We start from the raw sequence: 14,835 nt of genomic DNA on the forward strand, positions 1-14,835 counted from the left end.
GAGTGCCGGCCCTTGATAAAACCTGTTTGGTCCGAATGTATAATATATGGAGTGATTTTTTCTAATCTTCTTGCGAGAACTTTGCAAATAATTTTAAGGTCTACATTAATAAGAGAGATTGGGCGATAGCTAGATGGAAGTGTTGGGTCTTTGCCTGGTTTAAGAAGCAGGCTAATGTTGGCAGAGTTCATGTTTGGGGAGATTGTGTGGTTATTCTTGATTTGAGTCACCATTCTGAAAAAAGTAGGTTCTAACACAGGCCAAAATTCTTTATAGAATTCTGCTGGGAACCCGTCTGGGCCTGGGGCTTTATTATTTGGAAGGTGCTGTATTGCCTTATAGAATTCAGATGATGAAAACGGTGAATCAAGAGTTGTAATCTGATCCTCATTTAATTTAGGTAGATTTATATCATTAAGAAATTCTTCAATTTCAGCATCAGATGGATTAATCTGTGATGAGTATAAGGCTTCATAAAAGTCTTTAAAGGAGTTATTTATTTGTTGTGGGTCATGAGTAATATTACCGACCGAGTCTTTAATAGAGTGAATAGCTGTTTTTTCTTTATTCAGTTTTAACTGATTGGCCAGGAATTTTCCAGATTTATTTCCATGTTCAAAGTTTTCCAGACGCAACCTCTGCAACATAAATTGTGTCTTCTTATCAAGTATTTCATTTAATTCCAATTTAAGTTTCCTCAGGCTGTTAATTATATTTTCTTGTGGTGATGCAGCATAGGCATTTTCTAAAGATTTAATTTTCTGTTCCAATTCTAATATAAGTGTTTTTTCTTTATTTTTCTTATGTGCGCAGTAAGAAATTATTTTACCCCGCATTACTGCCTTTCCTGCTTCCCATAGAACACATGGCGATATTTCCGGCAGATTATTTTGTTCTAAGTATATAGCCCACTCTCGTTTAAAATAATTAATGAAATCTTGTTCTTTAAGTAATGATGTATTAAATCTCCAGTTCCTAGTTGGTGGTGTAACTCGTTTCTGTGTCAGAGACACAGATACATGCGCCACACATTTTCAATAGGAGACAGGTCTGGACTGCAGGCAGGCCAGTCTAGTACCCGCAGTCTTTTACTACAAAGCCACGCTGTTGTAACACGTGTAGAATGTGGCTTGGCATTGTCTTGCTGAAATAAGCAGGACGTCCCTGAAAAAGACGTTGCTTGGATGGCAGCATATGTTGCTCCAAAACCTGTATGTATGTCGGTTTTTAATGCAGTGCCCCCTGAGGGATCGAAGGTCACGGGCATTCAATGTCGGTTTTCTGCCTTGCCGCTTACTTGCAGAGATTTCTCCAGATTCTCTGAATCTGTTGATGATATTATGGACTGTAGATGATGAAATCCCTAAATTCATTGCAATTGCACGTTGAGAAACGTTGCTCTTAAACTGTTGGACTATTTGCTCACGCAGTTGTTCACAAAGTGGTGAACCTTGCTCCCCAGCCTTGCTTGTGAATGACTGAGCCTTTCAGGGATGTTCCCTTTATACCCAATCATGACACTCACCTGTTTCCAATTAAACTGTTCACCTGTGAAATGTTCCAAACAGGTGTTTTTTGAGAAATCCTCAACTTTCCCAGTCTTTTGTTGCCCCTGTCCCAACTTCTTTGGAATGTGTTGCAGGCATCAAATTCAAAACAAGTGAATATTTGCAAAATACAATAAAGTATATCCATTTGAACATTAAATATCTTGTCTTTGTAGTGTATTCAGTTGAATTTAGGTTGAAAAGGATTTGCAAATCATCGTATTCTGTTATTATTTATGTTTTACACAATGTCCCAACTTCATTGGAATTGGAGTTGTATGTAAATAAAGACACACTAGGCCTACACAATATTTCTTATATAATTTGTTAATCTGTATTGTGATATTGGTGAAAATGGTGTTTGCAATAGTGATATCACATAAGACAGCTTGGTACATCAAGTGCATCATAATTTTTTGGGGGGATATTTTAGAAAATCTGGTTTTCTCTCACTTCAGAGTAATGATTAATGACACATTCACACTAAAACATACTGTGGCATGAAAAATAAAAGTATCAAAAATTGTAATACTTGTAAAACGTAGTCAAGTGCAGTAATAAAGTACAAGCTCCCAAATAGGCCTAACCCGGTACTTTTGGAGATGCTAGAATCCTATCACAAAAAAACAGGCTGCTCAGATAGGACTGATCTAATGCTGCACTATGCAAATGAGCACTCCAACCAATCACTGTTTTATTATGTGCTTTGAGCATCCTGGCCAGTCACAGATGTTTCTTTGGTTGTTTGTATGAATCAAGGCATTCTCATGATCCAACAGGAAGGGCAGTCTAACCACATCACAAAAAGTATGTGGTAGTAATATGGTACTTAGTGTTATTAATATAATAGCCATATTATATTTTGCACAATTGCTGTATAATGTAATGATGATATGACATTTCTTACAATCGCAATAAAATGCCATGGCCATGTGGTATTTTGAACAATTGCAATATAACATAATGGTTTGATGGTATTTTGTACAACCACAACATAATAAAATGATGATATGGTATTTCACAATAATATAATGATGATATGGTATTTTTCACCATTATCATACAGTTATATAATATAATAGTATTTTATTCATGCTGTGCAGTCTGTTCCATCTACAGCAGGGCATATGCTTCAGTTCGATTTTTCATATAGTATCTTTATCTTCACTAGAACGTAAAAGAAGCAAAGCTGATCTGCAGTCTTCATTAAAGCCTTGTAGATCAAATACATTAAAGCATTATTGATGTACTACTCAGTGATGTAGTACCCTTCACCTCTATGCTGCCCCCACGCTCTGTCTCTTCATTTACTGTTCATTCTCTCTCTCTCTCTCTGTCTCTCTGCTCGATCTTGCTCCTTCCTAATTTTCTCTAATTGAGTACGAAAAGCGTGACATGATCCACTGATGAAGTGCCGCTTCTAGTCCTTTACGTCCCACTTCAAAGTCTGCTTATTTTAATGACACTTCTTGACATATATGATCAGCACCTTGGTGTCTCACTAATTAAAGTATGAGGTTTCCTTTTATGAGGTAATTTGTGTAATGCACATTATTCAGGCTGACAGAAGCCATGTTTGAGTGTTTTAAAATACTCACAGTATACAGTTGTTAATTGGAGAGCAGCCAGTATATTGTGCTGTTTTGGGGAGAAGTTCTGGACTGTATCTAGGAGTTTTAAAGTTTGAGAGTGACATTTTCTGGTTTAAGGACTAAGAAAATCCATTCTGTTCATGTGTCTTGCGGTGGGAGGAACTTTTGAAAAACTGCAAGCACTTGAGGATGGAAACATGAGGGTGGGCTGTTTAAAATTGTATGTAATCCAAAAGTGAGTCAGCACTGTTAAAAATCAGAGGTTATTTCAACTCGAAATGATATAGTAGCTGATCACTCAACGTGATGACACAAGAGTTCATCCAACTCAAAACTTTCTCTTAATTTTTTAGTTTTGCATCTCAGATAGTTAAATACAGTAATTTTTTAATACTCAGTTTCCCCACTAGCCAGGACTCCATCATATCCATCATATTCTAGTAGACATTTTCTCCTCTTGGGGACGCACGTATTGATGGCTATGGCATTGCTGGGGTTCAAACTCACAACCTCCTTTTGAATTGATAGCTTATTCTGTTGTACCACTCAGGAACACATGAAACATGTAAGTTTGTGTCCATAAATGTTTAATACACTGTAGAAAATATTTGTTGTTTTAACTTTGCAGAATAGCATAGTCGCATGTGGTACAACTGCCTTACAATTCATTCCAATATCAGGAGATTGTGAGTTTCAATCCCTGCAATGCCACAGCTGTCCATATCCAGAAGCCCAAGGGGGAAAAAAATGTCAAATGGAACTGTGTGATAGAAGGAGTGCCAGCTAGTGGGGAAACTGACTTACCAAACGCAAATTTGATTTTGCTTATCTAACTGAAAGACCTAGAAAAAAATGGGTAGGAAAATTTTTCACTCAACTAAGACGTTGGGAGAACTCAAAGTTGAGTCAACTTAAGAAAAGCCATGTAATCAGTTACTCTATGATTTTAAGTTGAGCAGACTTCTCATTTTTTACAGTGTAACTTTACTGCCAGCAAGCCTAATATCACATCAGTGTGTATTAGCATCAGTATGTATTAGCCTCTCCATTTGTGCATTTGTTTATTGCTGTTGAAAGGGGTTTAGAGCTCAGTGCATGCTGTGTATTGTAGGAAAAGAATGTCAATGGACAAAAAAATAAAAAGGATACAAAACCTCTGTGAAATTGATGAGATTAATACTGCATTACAGAATATAACATAACTTGATAAATAACATATTAAATGGTAGTTTTAAGCTGGAATGCCTCTTTAACCCCTAAATTGCCAAGTCCCAGCGGCAGGCACAAAGTTTTATTACACACTTCTATAACCTAAGAATAGCTCAGCCAGTTTGCACTGCATTCCTTATAATTACTGAATAATTGCTATTATTGATTTTAAAATAAATATTTTTTAAGGGGTTAAGTGCATCTGTCCTAAGCTGAATGTTCGACTGTATTAACATTCCTGATTGAAAACAATAAGATATGACTTGTGATGCTTACGCTTCTGTTGAGCTTAGCGAGAATCTGGAGCAGCTGTGACAGTGTGTTCTGTATTTTATATCCTCTTCAGGGCTTAATGAAGAAATTTATTCGCTGCTCAACTCGCGTCACAGTCGGAACAATCAAGAAGTTTCTAAGTCTGAAGTTAAAGCTTCCGAGTTCTTATGAGGTAACACTTGTACTGTGTGTGTTGAAGTGTGAATGAATGAAAATCCAAGCTGTTTTCATTACATCATTGTTCAGAGTTGCCAGTTTATTAAGTATACCTACACTGTATGTCCAAAAGTTTGTAGACACCTGCTTGACAGCTGTTCATTTTATCAGAAACATCTGTCATATAGGGGCACCTTGTAGGTTTACAGCTACTCCCTGTGATTGATCTGTTCCTCCACAGTTTATTGGCTCTCTTCTACCCTTTCTATCCATGGAAGTGGATCACAACTGACCAGGCATTATTTGGGTCATGGTCTTTGGCTGTGACACAAATAGTAGTGGCATGATTTTTGTGCAGGTACCTGTGTATCAGGCAGAGCAGGGTTGTTTCATTTGTCAAGCACCGTTTATGCTTACTTACACCTTGTAGGCACACACTTAGCATCTAAAGCTAAAATTTTCCACACTGTTTGCGTTAGTCATCCTCTAGCCCTTTTTCACAGGTCGGTTTCTGCACACAGCACCATTGTTGGCAGACTATTCTCAACCGAGCAATGACATTGAGGTGTGTAAAAACCTCCACAGTGCTGCTGGGCCTGATCCACTTGTACCAGCAGCAGATGGGCTGCAGACAGTAACTGTGCACACAGTGCACATCTATAGTTGGTGTTTCTGATAAAATGGCCACTAACTGTAGCTACTAAAAAACTAGCAAATCATCATGTCATGGCAAGAGTACAATATACAGTCATATGCAAATGTTTTAACACTGCCAGTCACATTATGTGCTTTGTACAGAGAACTTTTACATGGCATATTTCTGCAAAGTTCACAGTTTCTGTTTATTTGCTGAGTCTAGCATGTTGGAAAAAATACATAAAATATAAACATACAGGCCACATATTATGTTTTATTTTAAGTGTGCATTAAATTGTGCAGAAGTGTGAACTCTGTAGGGGAAGAGTTTACCTTTGTTCACTTAGAAAATCAACAAATCATGTAATTTAACTGAGGCAGCCAAACATTTGCAAATGCCTGTACCATTTTTGTAGAATAAATTTATCTTTGTGCCAGACTCACAGTAGATCAACACAGGGTTTCCCTCTTTGCAGCTAGACGTTCTATGCAATGGAGAGATCATGGGAAAAGATCACACCATGGAATTCATCTACATGACAAGGTGGAGGCTTCACGGTGAAAATGTAAGCTATGCTGCCGTCTCTTCTTTTCACCTCATGCACTAAATCTGTAGACTGTCATCTGTTCCACTGACATAAATAGAATGGAAAGACCATATTTTATAGTCAGTGTTTGCTTCTACGCTAATTAACCTCCGATCATGTGGTGGCTATCTATACACTGTTCTGTAGAGGAATCCTCAGCTCTCAGCTCTCACATGATGTTGCTTATCTTGTTTGTTACACCTCAAAGCATGTCACCAAAAAGACATAAAACATAATGCTGAAGATGTCGTCTTTATATATCAAGTCAGTAAAGGTTATGGTGGCTCAGAGTGGTGGTGGCTGATGCTGTTATCACTGTCTGATGTTTATCTCAGGAACACTATACTTTAGGACTAGAATATATTCCCAGCCAGCAGCAAATGAAAGCTGAACATCTTAGAAAAAACAGATACTTTCATTATCAGAAAGTATTAGACAAAACAGACACTATCAATGTCAGAAAATATGTCCTGGAAGATTAAGTGACCCTTATTAGTCCCACAACAAAATATCACCTCAGCATTTGAGCCATCCTTGAAGTGAAACATCACAGACACTAGGGGGCAGTGAGCACAATTGCCCGAAGTGGTGGGCAGCCCTATCCACAGCGCCCAGGGAGCAGTTGGGGGTTAGGTGCCTTGCTCAAGGACTCCTCGGTAATGTACTGTTGGCTCAGATTTTAGAACTAGAACTCTTTTTTTTCATATTTCTCTCACACTGTTACTGTAGAATGTTTTTCATGTAATTTTATGAAATTTTAACATAATAACTATATCATTTCAATTTTAATCCTGGTGAATTATCAAGTTCAGTTCAGTTTAGGAAAACAATTCTAGTTTAGAGTAAATTCAGAATCTTGCCCATAGCCTAAAACCATGATCATCAAAACAATCTGTAAGTAGTATTTATAGAATTGAACTTCATGCGACTGAATAGTTTTTTATTTTTAGGTTGGATTTTTAGGTTGGTCAGGTGAAGATTGACCTTAACTCCTTTAACTGTCCAGGCATCTCTACTCTAAATAAGGCTTAGAAGATTGTCACTTTTACATGAGGCTATAACAGAAAGTGCTGCCACAGGGTCTGAGGCCAAGTCATCAGAGGCTGGAGTGAAACACTGGGTGAAAAGACAGCTGTTCCTGTAAGGAACAAATATGTCTCAAATATGACATCCTAATTAGTGGGGCTGTAAAAAATGCATTTGCAGTTTTCAGGGTATTTTCAAATGTAGGGCTGTATATTTACACACCCACACAAACACACACACATTATATATATATATATATATATATATATATATATATATATATATATATATATATATATATATATATAAAATGTAAATATGTAACATAATAATATAATGTAAATATTCTATTGAATATTATTATTCTATTGAATTATCATTGTTCTGAGTATCTTCCCTACAGTTCTGGACAGCTAGCTAGCCAGCATGCTCTCATTAATTCTCAGTAATAAATGCTACTTCATAATAAAAATTATTCTGTTGCCTTGAATGGCAAGAGTATCGCAAGCTGTGCCAAATCACAATTTTTTTCATGCTTTTGAGTCCAGTGTGCAGAGCTGGCAGCTGTGTGCTACTGGTGACAACTAAAAAACTTTGCTCATGTAAATGCATGGGTTCATAAAAGTAGTTCATATGTCAGGTATTGAAAATGGCTTTTGCATTTTTCTGAATATTTTTTAAATAATCACATGTATAAAATATATTTGTACATTTGTTGTATCCCTATGCAAATAGTTCCTCCAGGCACATCTGTGTATTTGGTCTCTCTCTCTTTTTTTTTTAAAGAATTCAGAAACAAACTGCAAGATCTCAATTGAATTTTGGTGAAATTTGAGATTTCATGATGCACTGAATAATTTCCTAGATGAAGCATCATCCACTGCAATTAAGTTATCAGGTCAGAGATTTATTAATACTAGCTGTTAGGGCCTGCAGCCTCTGTCCTGGTTGGCTCTGGTGGTGTTTGTCCTGCTTTTGCTCCATGCACACTCCCTGGCTGGGATCTATTTTAGTCCAGTTAAGTGACACACATACCAGGAAGTACGCTGAATTAATTTTTAAGGTATTTCGTTCTACTTTCATAGGACGATATGTCTTATTAAAGTTTGGTTAAATGCAGCATTGTGCATTTGCATGGCTGAATTCTACCCTCTGTGCAGAATAGATTTAATTTCTCTGTACTCTTCCTTGTAATTTTGTGTTAAACTTACGTTTTCTGCTTTTTTCCTGGCACTCAGAATGAATAACTTAATGGCCATTTAGACTGGAGATCATTTGAATGCTCACTTTCTCTTAGGACCTCCACTATTTTTATGATGCCAAAGTTAATTGGACAATATGCTGCTCAGTTGTTACATGGACAGGTGTGTGCTATTCCTTCAAACAGATAAACAGATAAAAGGTCTACAGTTGATTTCAAGTGTGGCATTCACAACGCAATCTGTTGCCCTCAATATGGCGTCCAAAAAGCTGTCATTGCCAGTGAAGCCATAATTTGGTTGAAAAATCAAAACAAACCCATCAGAGAGATTGCAAAAATATTGTTTGGCCAAATCAATTATTTGGTACATTCATTAAAGAAAGAACACACCAGCAAATTCAGTAAAGCAAAAGACCAAGAAGATCACAGAAAACAACTGTAGTGGAAAAGATAAATAATACTGAATAAGAGAAGAATTCTATCCCTGGCGAAGAGGAACCTGTCACAGCAAGATCTAGAACACCCTCCTGGAGGCAGCCATATGTCAAAGTCAACAACCAGGCGGAGACTTCATCAGAGTTAATATTGAGGGTTTACCACAAGATGTAAACCACTGGTATGCTTCCAAGACTGGAAGACTGTTTTAGAGAAGAATATGGAGAAGGGAAAGAAATGCTCATGACCCCAGGAATACCAAATCAAATGTCAAACATGGTGGAGGTAGTTTTATGGTGTGGGCATGTATGCTTGCCAGTGGAATTGTTTCTTTGGTATTTGTTGATGATGTGACTGTTGACAATTAGCAAGATGAACTCTGATGTGTATGGGGCTCTATTACCTGCTCACATTCAGCCAAATGGTTAAAAACTCATTGGACAGTCAGATGGACAGGGCATGCTGTGAAAGCAACCCAAGACTTTTTTAAGGCAAGAAAATGTAATGTTTAGTAATGGCCAAGTCAATCACCTGACTCCATGCAATTAATTTACTGAAGGCAAAACTGAAGGTGAAATAAGGTGAAATTATCAGAAACTCATTCTTAGTGCACTGTCGCTGCAGTAAAGGCCTGGCAGAACATCATCAGGGTTGAAACCCAGCATATGGTGATCTCTGTGGGTTCAGTAACTTCTGGTAGTCAACAGCTGCAAATGATTTGCAACAATTAAAAATGACCATTTAATTTATGATTGTTTGAGTTTGTCCAGTTACTTTTGACCCACTAAAAGTCTGCTAAAAGGGTCATTTAAGTCCCCTAAATGTGGCATACAGATGTCAATAACTGAACATTCAAATATTTGTGGACTTGCAAATGCTTGAATTGGAAAAATGGAAATACCCTCCATTAGTGCAAGCTGAAAGCAGGCTGCTAAATTGTTGGTTGTAACTGTCGTTTATTGGTGAACGATGTATCAGCTGCCCATATTTTGTGCACCCTTAGTATAGATGAGATTGAATCTATCAGAAAGTTAGTGTACCTGAGCTAAGATCTGTGCTGTAAACTTTAAAGTAACAATCAAGATGTTGAAAGCAGCGCAATGAATCATTCTGAGAGATGTGTAGAGATCTTCCAATAAAATAAGGAAAGGTTGAAGGTGCAGCCGTACCTGCAGCTCACGTGATTTAAAAATCAATATTGGAGTGACACGACTGTTTCACATAATAAGCGATGGGGTTACAAACAAAAGCGGAATATCACAAAGCTCTCATTATCCAAGCACATAAAAGAAGGTGCAACAACCACTTGAAGTTCTGTGGGAATTCTCACTGAGCTCTAAAGACTGAGAAGTGGGTCAGTGTAGACCCACACTTCATTTCCCCACACGCACACCTTCTTCTTGCTTTCTGTCTCTAAAAATAGCACCCTGCCAGGACTGAGTGTAATGTATTAGTGTGTGCATATGTATGACAGTCTGTATGTGTGGGTGTGTGTGTGTGTGTGTGGGTGTGTGTGTGTGGGGGTGTGTATGAGTGAATGACTCACCTGCACGCACTGCAGTCCAGATGCTCTCACTCTATACAGCTGCCAGCGAGCCCTCTTCATTTCATCACTGCTGTGTACTCACATATTCTCACTCATGTTCCTCCTTCTGATTAAGCATCCTTAATCACTTCAAGGCTCTGTTTACATAAAATGCCTAATAAGTCTTTATAACCTAATCTGAACAAAAGGAATAATGCCCATCCCTCTTTCGTTTTTCATGCTCAACTTGTGGTTGTTTTCCTCAGGTTCTTTTTTTTTGTCTTTTTAGTTGGAGTCAAAATACATTGTAAACTCCCAAGATGAAATTTATTAATTGGATTGAGTAAAGAAAACTGGAAGGATAGCCATCAGGTTTTCTAAAGTAAACATATCAGTTGCTTCCTCTCTTTTAATAGACTGCTCAACTGCATGGTTATACATTTCGCATTGTAATTTGAATCACAGTGAGCTCACAAATCCGTCTCCTACTGTGGATTAATTCAGCTAAATTGTTACTGACATTCCTCTTTTTTCTTGTGATGAAGACATAACATCTCGATTGTGCATCTATAAATATCTGTCAGCCTTGTTATAACTTGTGGAGAAGCATGTTAAAGGTAATTAGCCTACAGCTGTGCAGTGCTTTCTGCAGCTCATTGGCTGTTAGCACAAGCTCTTTCCACTCTCTGAGGCTATGTAGGGGTTAAATATGTCCATGATTAGTATAAAAACATGAAAAATCAATCTTTATGTAATCTTTTTTTCATTCTTCATTTAAGTGTACTCAAAAGTAGTACATATACTCAAAATAAATACATTTAAATGCATTACTTATTTGTAACCCAGCTGTTTTGCCATTACCCACATAAATGGCCTAATGTGCAGGATTGCAATTTCTTCTGCTTTTGGGTGCTTTCTGTGTTTGTTTGTGTTCTGGGGCTCTTCTTATTCATTCAGTCACAGCTTGTTTTCCTCTCCAGTGGGTGCATAAGGTTAGGAAAATGAAAATTATTTGATTGGATTTTTAATACGATATCCAATTTAATGCACATGGATATTTATACTACTATTATTTTTCATTTTTGTGGTTGCAAATGTGGTTGCAATGTCCCTAAAGAGATACTTTAAACAATCAGCTCAACCGGCAGGTAGATGGAGAACATTTGATGTGTGATTCACATAGTCGGAATTGATACCAAAATAGTTTTGCACTGTGTACTTTTTAAAGGGTTATGTTAATTAAGCTGGTCATTTTTGACTTTTTATAGTTTTATTTAGTAGTCAAGGTGAAACGTCTCATCATTTTCTGTGTTTTTGTTGGTTTCTGTTCTGTTCATTCTCATTTTTCTTATGTTTTATCAGTTCTTTTCAGATTTTGAGTTTTAACATGTATTTTACAGGCATTTGTTACACTTACCATGGTGTTGTTTTGTGTTCAAGTTTACCAACTTATTGTATTGCTAACATACAGAGAAACTATGGGTTGTAGTTTCTGCTCAGATTGGCGTAAGTATGCATGAGGCAGTTCCCTGAAATGGACGATTCTGGTTATTTGAAATTAGCTGTTTGTTATTAATGGACTACTCCACAAATAACAAACAGCTGACTTTGGATTTGAATAAAAGAAGTACTTTCTTTTAAAGTGACGTTGAAAGAAATGTATCATAAGTTTAATTTTAAGTAAAAAAACTTAATTCAAAAAATGCTTTCCCACTTTTTTATGTCACTACCGAAATAGAGTTTTAGTCCTTAGGTGGAACCTCATTTTAACCACCAAAACATGTCTTCTGGAATTAAAGGCTCAGTATACGATCCTGAAGATTTTAACGCAACAGCATAAGAAATGCCTTCAGTGCTCCTTCCAAAACTACATCATCCAAATTCATGGGCATGCATTGACAAGACAAACAACACAACAAAGCTGTTTTTTTTATCTTTGACTGTAAAACTCTTCACAAATGTTGGATTAAAAGTACCCTGTCAGACAAATGCCGTGATATAATGTTAGTGAACATCCACACAGCAGTTAATGCAGCTAACATTAGCTAGGTTACATGCTACATTTGCTGCTGTGAAGCTAACCAGTTGATTACAAACATGAACAAATGGTACAAAACAACACTGACCTACTGGTTCTGTGAAGCAGCCAAAATTATTTATCACCTCATCCTTTTTCATTCTTGATAAAGCTGAAATCAGCTTTTTTTGCGAGCTTCTTGTTCAGATTTTCCTATTCCACATTAAATGTTGCATCAGTTACATTCATTATATTATATTACATTACAGCCAATGCATGAGTTCAGTTCAGATAGTGTATAGTAGTGTTATGATTGTTTTGTTAGTCACTAATGGAGTGTTAAATCATTTGTTTAAAAATAAACACACAAACACATTTTCCAAACCACGTATCCTGCGGTAATTGGGCAGAAGGCAGGATACACCCTGAACAGGTCAGCAGTTGATCGCAGTGAAAATAAACATCAAAACATAAACTGTATTAAGGTATAGGGTTTCTTAAAGCTAAAGGATGTTAGTCCAAGTATGTTAAAATATCAAATGGGTTTTGTTTGGTAGAACGATCCACATTTCATGTAACAATCACTATAAAAACACAGTTATAATAGAAGTCATTTGGAAGGTTTTTAAAGGTAGTGTTTTCTCTTCCTTTAATAACCCAAGGAAATGTAGCAAAACTGTTGTTTGTGGTGATTGATCAAGTGCTACAGCTGCAGCAGATAGAGATTAGGTGGAAAAACACTGAAGTATTCCTTGAAATATTTTATAGTAACTGTTATTGCAGCTGTATTCATGTCTAATGCACTGTATTATGTGTTTTATGTTCTTTCACCAGGCTTACCCAATGGTACTTGAATATCGTCCCCGAATTGATTTTGGATAGAAGGGTAGAGGCTCCTGCACTACTCTCAGCCTATCAACACACAGAACAGTGAATGGATGTGCTGCACAGGAGCGACACCATTCTGCTTTTAACCTCTTTTCTTTCACATTTTTAAAAAAATTCATTCCTCTTCTAGAACTTTCTCATTCTTCAAATTTCTCTTCACCACAGGAGCTCTTCGAAAACTTGCTGACTCTTGTTCCAGTTTGTTAGTAGGATGTTTGTTTGCCATGTATGTCTCATTCCTTTTAGTGGTCTAGCAGCAGAACTGTTGACATACGCAGTTTTGGGCCCAAGAAAATACTTTAACTCTTCAAGTGCTTTCAGTTGTTATGTCAGTTGCTTGTATCAGTAACTATAATAGTGCCTTTTTCACACATTCTGTTTCAGTGATGTGAGTCACTGATCCCAGCCTTTTTGTACAGATAGGCCTACTTCATATTTGAATTTTGTTCATAGTTAGTAAGAAAATACACAGTGGTGTCTTATCAGTCCCAGACATCTTCTGTTATTATTAGAATAAGCTACATCTGTCAATATCGTGCTCTCATTTATGTCCCTGAGCTGCCATACTGTAGCTGAGCCATAAAGAGCAGCAGTGTATACAGTGTCTACTGGGATTTGTTCCAATTCCTTTGCAACAAAGAAGGAACCCAGGTTAGCAGAAGTGAGGAAAGCATGCATGTCTTCCACTAGAGTAAAGGAACCTTTGAAGGAATTAACTTGATATATATAACTCACTTAGAAGTGAACATCTGAAATTCAAACATCCTCTAGAGATAGTATACACAGTTTCACAATTAACATAAAATACTGAATACAGAAGATTGGACAGTGGTTGTGAATTGATGCAGGGGTCATATCCATAACACAACTATAGCCTGTTTTTACCTTTCCAAAATGACCAGTAAACATGCAACATCTGAGATTTTATAATGTTGATAATAGTGAAATACTGAAAAACCTTAAAAAGACATTATTTGGGTGCTATTTTGCCTTACCGTACTAATGTTGGACGAGAAGGCCTGGCTGACATTGTCCGTTCTAATTCATCCCAAAGGTGTTCTGTCGGGTTGAGGTCAGGAATCTGTGCAGGCCAGTCAAGTTCTTCTACACCAAACTCACTCATCCATGTTTTTATGGACCTTGCTTTGTACAATGGTGCACAGTCATGTTGGAACAGGAAGATCCCCAAACTGTTCCCACATAGTTGGGAGCATGAAATTGTCCAAAATCTCTTGGTCTGCTGAAGCATTAAGAGTTCCTTTCACTGGAACTAAGGGGCTGAGCCAAACTTCTGAAAAAAAATGACACCACACCATAATCCCCCTCCACCAAACTTTACACTTGGCACAATGCAGTCAATTACCATTCTCCTGGCAACTGCCAAACCCAGACTCGTCCATCAGATTGCCAGAGAAGTATCACTGTTGTAGAGTCCAGTGGTGGCGCTTTACACCATTGCATTCAACGCTTTGCATTGTGCTTGGTGATGTAAGACTTGGATGCAGCTACTCGGCCATGGAAACCCATTCCATGAAGCTCTCTATGCTGTTCTTGAGCTAATCTGAAGGCCACAAGAAGTTTGGAGGTCTGTAGTGATTGAATCTGCAGAAAGTTGGTGACCTCTGCGCACTGTGCGCCTCAGCATCTGTTGACCCTGATCTGTCATTTTACGTGGCCTTCCACTTTGTGGCTGAGTTGCTCTCCTTCCCAGTCACTTCCACTTTGTTATAATACCACTGACAG

General features: G+C 37.4%; 1 protein-coding gene across 1 annotated transcript in view; it reads left to right on the plus strand.

Annotated features, from left to right (window-relative positions):
- pcgf5b (polycomb group ring finger 5b) overlaps positions 1-14,017 on the plus strand; it is a 47,479-nt gene extending 33,462 nt beyond the window's left edge. Inside the window, exons 7-9 of the mRNA XM_017681937.2 lie at positions 4,695-4,793; positions 5,890-5,979; positions 13,039-14,017. Of these exons, the coding sequence (XP_017537426.1) occupies positions 4,695-4,793; positions 5,890-5,979; positions 13,039-13,086 (237 nt within the window). The 3' untranslated portion in view covers positions 13,087-14,017. The remainder of the gene's footprint in view (positions 1-4,694; positions 4,794-5,889; positions 5,980-13,038) is intronic.
- The last annotated feature ends 818 nt before the right edge of the window (positions 14,018-14,835 follow it).

This window comes from Pygocentrus nattereri, chromosome 13, assembly GCF_015220715.1.
Source record: "Pygocentrus nattereri isolate fPygNat1 chromosome 13, fPygNat1.pri, whole genome shotgun sequence".
NCBI classification, from domain to species: Eukaryota; Metazoa; Chordata; class Actinopteri; order Characiformes; family Serrasalmidae; genus Pygocentrus; species Pygocentrus nattereri.